Source organism: Lolium perenne, chromosome 1, assembly GCF_019359855.2.
Source record: "Lolium perenne isolate Kyuss_39 chromosome 1, Kyuss_2.0, whole genome shotgun sequence".
NCBI classification, from domain to species: Eukaryota; Viridiplantae; Streptophyta; class Magnoliopsida; order Poales; family Poaceae; genus Lolium; species Lolium perenne.
In genome coordinates, this window is record NC_067244.2 from 155,440,246 (window position 1) to 155,446,591 (window position 6,346).

Here is a 6,346-nt window from a genome sequence, read left to right on the forward strand (position 1 = left end):
TAAGGATAGAGAATTTCGGCCAAATTTTTTTATAGGGTCACATATTTCAGAAAGGAGGTACAATTGTATTTGTATCAATATTCTCTTTGAAAATATGAAAGCGGATGTAGGAAGGGCATTATCCAATCCGTTTCCAGCCCTAGTCGCATGCATATGGCGCATGTCGCACCGCCATCAAGATGAAAAGAAAATGGTACACGGCATGCATCACCATTGCACAGGAGAAGAAGTGTCAAACACTCGGCGAATATAATCGCCGTAAGAGATTGGCTTCAAAATGGCATCCTTTTGTGAATGGTGGAGGGGGTGATATAACATGCATGCATAGTGCCGAAGGTCCAGTCTCATGAAATTACCAGTTTATTGATTCAAATAATTCAAATATCAGGTATGATACTGTGAAAGAAAAAACATAACACACATGCCAAATCGCCGGTATACAAGAAACAAATAAAAGTAGGGAACAGAAGCAAACGAAATCTCTCGATCTCTAGATAGCACGTAGTAGTGCATGCACTACTGCTTGTAGCTGATTTGCTAATGGATGCACTGGAAGTCTTCCGGGCATATCTTTCCGCAGTTGTTGAGGATGAGGCTAAGGTCGATGGGGAGGTTGAGGTGGATTCCGAGAACGTTGGCCTTGATGGCGGTGCAGAGGCAGACGGCGGCGTCCAGGTCGACGAGTCCGTCGAGGAGCGAGCAGCAGGGCTCGGTGGGGGGCACGCCGATCTTGGCCTTCACCAGGCCCAGCACGTTGGCGCACACGTGCAGCTTGAGCGCGTTCTGGGGGCACGAGCCATGGCGGGGCACCGGAACCGGCGCCGGTGGCGGAGGGCAGTAGGTGGCGCTGGCTACGGCCACCAAAGCAAGGAGGAGAAGGGCTCTCGGTGCCATTGCCATCGATGTTGGTCGAGCAAGTGCTAACGATTACTTGTGTTCTTGTACTGGTGGTGTGCTTGAGTGTTCTGATGCGCCAGTGTGTCTGCATGGAGCGTCGTATTTGTAGTGAGGCCTTGGACCTCGGCAGATGAAATTCTGCAAGTCCGTGAAGGCAGCATGTGATTTTCCGAGCTGGCGTTTGTCTAGTACTCTGGTTCATTTGCGTGATAGTGTTTTCCATCGATTTGAATATGCATGCATCCGTAAATGCATGGTTTGTCTGGTTGAAACTGAAACGCGATGATAGCTGGACATTAGTTAGTTTAGAGCAATTCCAATAGTATAGCCGATTGTTGGCTATAAGCAAGATGCTATATCATCTATAGTTAATATGTAGCCAACAAGTACAATAGTTGGCTATAAAAATGTACTACTTCTTCAATGGATGGCCCACCTTTCATTCACACACCTTGCCTAGGAGCATGTGCTAGAGCTAGCTCTTGCATAAGAGCCCACTTACATTCTCTCTTCTCTTCTCTCTCTTCCAACTAGACACAAATATATTATTTTAATCCTTGTAGCTAGCTGACTAGACCTTATTGTACTTACTCTTATATATAGTCTACTTGTATATATTAGATTTCTTTGGTTACTCATACATTGGAACACTTTTGCTTCGGTATCCTTCCTTCCTTCAAACTTTGGTTAACTGAAACAAATAAATGGCCAAAATCTCTTCATAGCTTTTCGTTACCAGGGGCGCAATGATCAAAATTGAATAAAAAAATATAAGTATAAGATCTAGAGTAGCCTGTACTATCCGTTTAAGTCTATATTGTTCAGTAGCCAGACGCGCAGACGATGGTGTACGTTAAAAACTGAAACATTTGGGGGTAAAATATTCCGTTAGCCACATCAGCTGGTAGAAACATTGAGTACACTTAGCATATTTATACGAGGGTATGTAGGGCTTGACATGGGATTTTCCGGGCTAAAAAAAGAAGATATCAGGAACAATTTACCCCTTCAAATTTTGGTGAGGGGGAACATGGAAGCAAGCCTCACATTGGAAATACTGCCATGTATATGGCACTAGTTTGATATCTTTATAGTGGATGTTATTATAGGATACTGTCATAAAGATTTAAATTATTTATAGTGCGTAAAATCAGTTTGCACATATAGTGCATGGTATCATATGGGTAATGTCATGAAGACTTCATATATAATGTGTTTAGTCATTTTGTATCGAGAAGTGCTGAATCATGGTAACTTAAGAATTCATATATAATGTGTAGAGTCATTTTGTATCGAGAAGTGCTAAATCATGGTAACTTAGAGCATCTCCGACATTCCAACAGATGCGCGCAAGTTTGGCGTGCTAAAAAAATTATATAGCGCTAGTTTTGGATTTTTGGGCACGGGCGTGGCTCAAGATTTTCTAGACAGGGAAAAAATATGGCGCGGAAATAGCGCTTTACCATACGCGTTCAAATACATCGCTAAAAACTAGATTTTGCACACATGTGACTGAAAATACGATCAAATATAGTGCTGAAAATATATTTTAAACAGACAACAAGTACGATAATTCAACAGACACGTTGCAACAAATTAAACTACGATAAAAACTAATCTAGACATCGGAGAAATCAAAGTCCGATCCCGGAGAGTCTGGTGGCTCGGTCAAGACCAAATCGGCCCACCGGTCATCGTCGTCGTCGATGGCATGCGGACCGGCGTACTGCGCCTCGATCCACCTCTTGCGCGCGTGAATGGCGTCCATCTCCGCCTTCTTTGCCGTGTAGAAGGCATGCTTGTCAAGGACGTCCCGCGGGGAGGCGGCGCGCCACGCCTCCATGGCCCGTTCGTCCGCCTCCGCAATGGTGAGGTGGCACTGAAGATGGCGGCGGCGACGCTGCTCGGCGGTGACGAGTTTTTCGAAGCCAAAGAGGAACTCTGCCTCCTCGACCGGTTCGCAGTCCTTGAAGTTGAGCTGCTGGCGCGGGCGCTCGAGGTGCCATGCCATCGCGTCGTAGGATCCTGCCGCCTGCTCCACAGTAGCGAATGTGCCGAGGGTGAGGCGAGCGCCGTCGGCGCGGATCCCTGTGTAGAATGTGCCGTTGGACCGGGCGCGGATGACGACGAAGCAAGAGGATTTGCGTCGGGGAGCCATGGCGACGGCGCGGTCTCGGCGGCGGCGGTGCGCGTGGAAGAGAAGGGGCGCGTGGCAGAGGAGATGGTGGCGCGTGGCGGGAGGGAGTTTCCAGTGGCAGATGGGGACGCGTCGCGCGTGCCATTTTATACCGCGCGCGGAAGCGCAAGCACCAAATCTCCCGCGCGATGCCGTTTTATCCCACGCGACAAACTTTATAGTGCGCGCTATTTTCCCGCGTCTGCTGGAGCGCGCTTGACGAGGAGGTCCTCGGCAATGCCCAACGTGAGGAGCTTAGGGTTGACGGAATCCTGCAGGTTAGCACGAGACATCGGATACCAAACATGCAAAGAGCGAGATTTACCCAGGTCCGGGGCCCTCAATGAGGTAAAACCCTTACTCATGCTTGTCTGATCTTGAATATGGGTGAAATCGATTACAATGGGGTAGCCGGTAGACCGTGTGGTGGTGATCTCGTCGGGAGGCAAAGTTTCTAGGGTTTGGTGTATGTGTGGTTGTATGCGATTGTGAGGGTAGGATCTGGCAGACCCTCTCCTGGCCTTTATATAAGAGTCCAGGTCCCGAGAGTCCTACACGGATTCGACTATGTTACAACAAGATCTAATCTATCCTTTTCTTATTCAACATCTTCTTGCCTTGTCCAACAAGAATCCGTCTCCTTCTATCTTTCTACCGCTGCAACCGACGTATTGATCCATCTTGAGCTGCGGTGATTCTCGTGGGCCCCTTATTGGGCCAGAGGAGGTAGACCAATGTCGGGTACCCGAAGGGTAATGCCCACATCGGCGCAGTTTCGCTACGCGCGCGTTAAATTAGCAGTTTTTACCGGGCCTCGTTTAGTGCGACTATTGGAGATGCTCTTAGCATGCTACTCTTCTCTCCACGTCTGATTGTCATCTAAGTGCCTAATTGACAATACATGTTGTTGCATGTTACTAACTATGTTACTTTCACTATAATATGTCACTATGTTGCATCATATTGCTCCATGGTGGTTGATCGTGGCCACAGTTAGCGGGTGTAACATTGTGGATCCCACCATATGAGCGCTCTTGCTCTGTTCCGCCCGAGGGGGTGAGATGCATGCGTAGTGCCGAAGGTCCAGTCTCACAAAATTACCACTTTATTGATTCAAATAATTCAAATATCAGGTATGATCATGTGAAAGAAAGAACATACACACATGTCAAATCGCCGGTATACAAGAAACAAATAAAAGTAGGGAACAGAAGCAAATGAAATCTCTCGATCGATTGATAGCACGTATAGCTGATTTGCTAGTGGATGCACTGGAAGTCTTCCGGGCATATCTTTCCGCAGTTGTTGAGGATGAGGCTAAGGTCGATGGGGAGGTTGAGGTGGATTCCGAGAACGTTGGCCTTGATGGCGGTGCAGAGGCAGACGGCGGCGTCCAGGTCGACGAGCCCGTCAAGGAGCGAGCAGCAGGGCTCAGTGGGGGGCACGCCGATCTTGGCCTTCACCAGGCCCAGCACGTTGGCGCACACGTGCAGCTTGAGCGCGTTCTGGGGGCACGAGCCATGGCGGGGCACCGGAACCGGCGCCGGTGGCGGAGGGCAGTAGGTGGCGCTGGCTACGGCCACCAAAGCAAGGAGGAGAAGGACTCTCGGTGTCATTGCCATTACGTGTGTTCTTGTGCTGGTGGTGTGTGCTTGAGTGTTCTGGTGCGCCAGTGTGTCTGCATGGAGAGTCGTATTTGTAGTGAGGCCTTGATTCTCGGCAGATGAAATTCTACAAGTCCGTGAAGGCAGCATGTGATTTTCCAAGCTGGCGTTTGTCTAGTCCTCTGGTTCATTTGCGCCATCGATTTGGATTTGCGTGCATCCATGAATGCATATGGTTAGTTAGTTTATAGTCTACTTGCATATATTCGATTTCTAAGGTTACTCATATATCTGAAGTAGTGTTCATGCATTTGACACTAGTTTATGTTAGAGTATCTTCAACAGGCATGCTATAATAATTGCCGGTATTGTCTTCCCTTCTCTCATAGATACAATCCGTGACGAAGTGGTTCTTGTCGCCGCAATTGTAGCAAGTTCTTCCCATTTGCCCTTCCCTTGGGCTCTTGAAGAAACTTCTTGGAGAGTCACGAGTTCAGTATCTTGAGCTTCCTTTTGGTCTTGAGCTTCTAATCTTGTTTCCATCTCAAAAATTCTTGGTGGCGAGTGCCATGTGTTCATGGTAGTTGGTCTTGAGATCATCCGGACCTCACTTCATGGGATTCTCATCACTTTCACTTGCTTCATGTTCCCTCATCTTCAATGCGAGGTTGGGCTTGCGGGTGTTGTGAGCACGTGCAACAAGATTCTCCGCATTCTTCTTGAAGATGTCCAAAGCGATGACTTCGCTAAGGACCTCATCGGACGTCATGGCGCAGAAGGAGGCATTTTGGCCGATGGCCGTCAACTTGACTTCCTCATAGGGGGGAGAGCGTTGTAGAACTTCCTTTTGATCCAATGGTCATCCACAAAAGTCGCTCCAAGATCTTGCATTTGCACGGCATGAGCGATGAGGCGTCGGTACATCTCTTCGGGAGATTCTCCTTCAATCCTGACGAAGTTGTCGGCCATGTTGTTCACTTCATCGAAATGAGAGCTTTGAATGCTCTCATTTCCGAGGAAGAGCTTGTGTAGTTTATCCCATGCTTCTTTGGCGGTCTTGAGAGAGCGGATGTGAGCGCGGTCCTTGGGTGTGACGGTATGTGGATCATGTTGATGGCGGTGGCGTTGAGTTGGTTATCTACCACTTCTCTTCTTGTCAATTTTCTTGGGTCTCGTGGTGCTTCCTCAATGATGCGCCATAGATCGATGGAAGCGATGTGCACATGAGAACGCATTAATAATTGCCAATTTTTAAAGCTATTGTATTCAAGTAACGGTGGTCAACCATGAGATAAAATATGATGCATTGGAATTGGAACATTTATGGTGTAATCACTTGGTGGTGGCACCGCATGATTACCCCCTAAATGTTCCCGGTGGTTCATCCTTCCCTTTTGATGAAGTGCCGATTTCCCCAAGCTTCTCCTCTTGAGGGACTTTAGTCGATTGAGCGACAAAGCCAACAAGAGTAAATGGATTAGCTTTTGGTGGGGGGGGGACCTCGGCACTTGCCTTAGGATCTATGGTGGGGTTTGGTTTTGGAGCAACCAACTCCAACATCATAGCCTTCATTTGGCTTACGATGGATAACTCCAATTTCTTGAGGTCATCCAACGTAGCCGTTGTTCTATCAGTGTTTGATGGTGGAGGTGGTTGCCCACCGGGAAGG

The 6,346-nt window shown here is 48.0% G+C and overlaps 3 protein-coding genes across 3 annotated transcripts; all 3 read right to left on the reverse strand.

Annotated features, from left to right (window-relative positions):
- Window positions 1-344: 344 nt before the first annotated feature.
- LOC127308621 (cortical cell-delineating protein) lies at window positions 345-952 on the reverse strand. The gene has a single exon (XM_051339491.2). The coding sequence runs from the start codon at window positions 898-900 to the stop codon at window positions 538-540; it is 363 nt and encodes a 120-aa protein (XP_051195451.1). The 5' UTR covers window positions 901-952; the 3' UTR covers window positions 345-537.
- A 1,563-nt stretch (window positions 953-2,515) lies between these two features.
- Window positions 2,516-3,055, reverse strand: LOC127334623 (uncharacterized). Its single transcript, XM_051361126.1, has one exon. The coding sequence runs from the start codon at window positions 3,053-3,055 to the stop codon at window positions 2,516-2,518; it is 540 nt and encodes a 179-aa protein (XP_051217086.1).
- Window positions 3,056-4,162: 1,107 nt separating this feature from the next.
- Window positions 4,163-4,738, reverse strand: LOC127308631 (cortical cell-delineating protein-like). The gene has a single exon (XM_051339502.2). The coding sequence runs from the start codon at window positions 4,693-4,695 to the stop codon at window positions 4,333-4,335; it is 363 nt and encodes a 120-aa protein (XP_051195462.1). The 5' UTR covers window positions 4,696-4,738; the 3' UTR covers window positions 4,163-4,332.
- Between the last annotated feature and the right edge of the window lie 1,608 nt (window positions 4,739-6,346).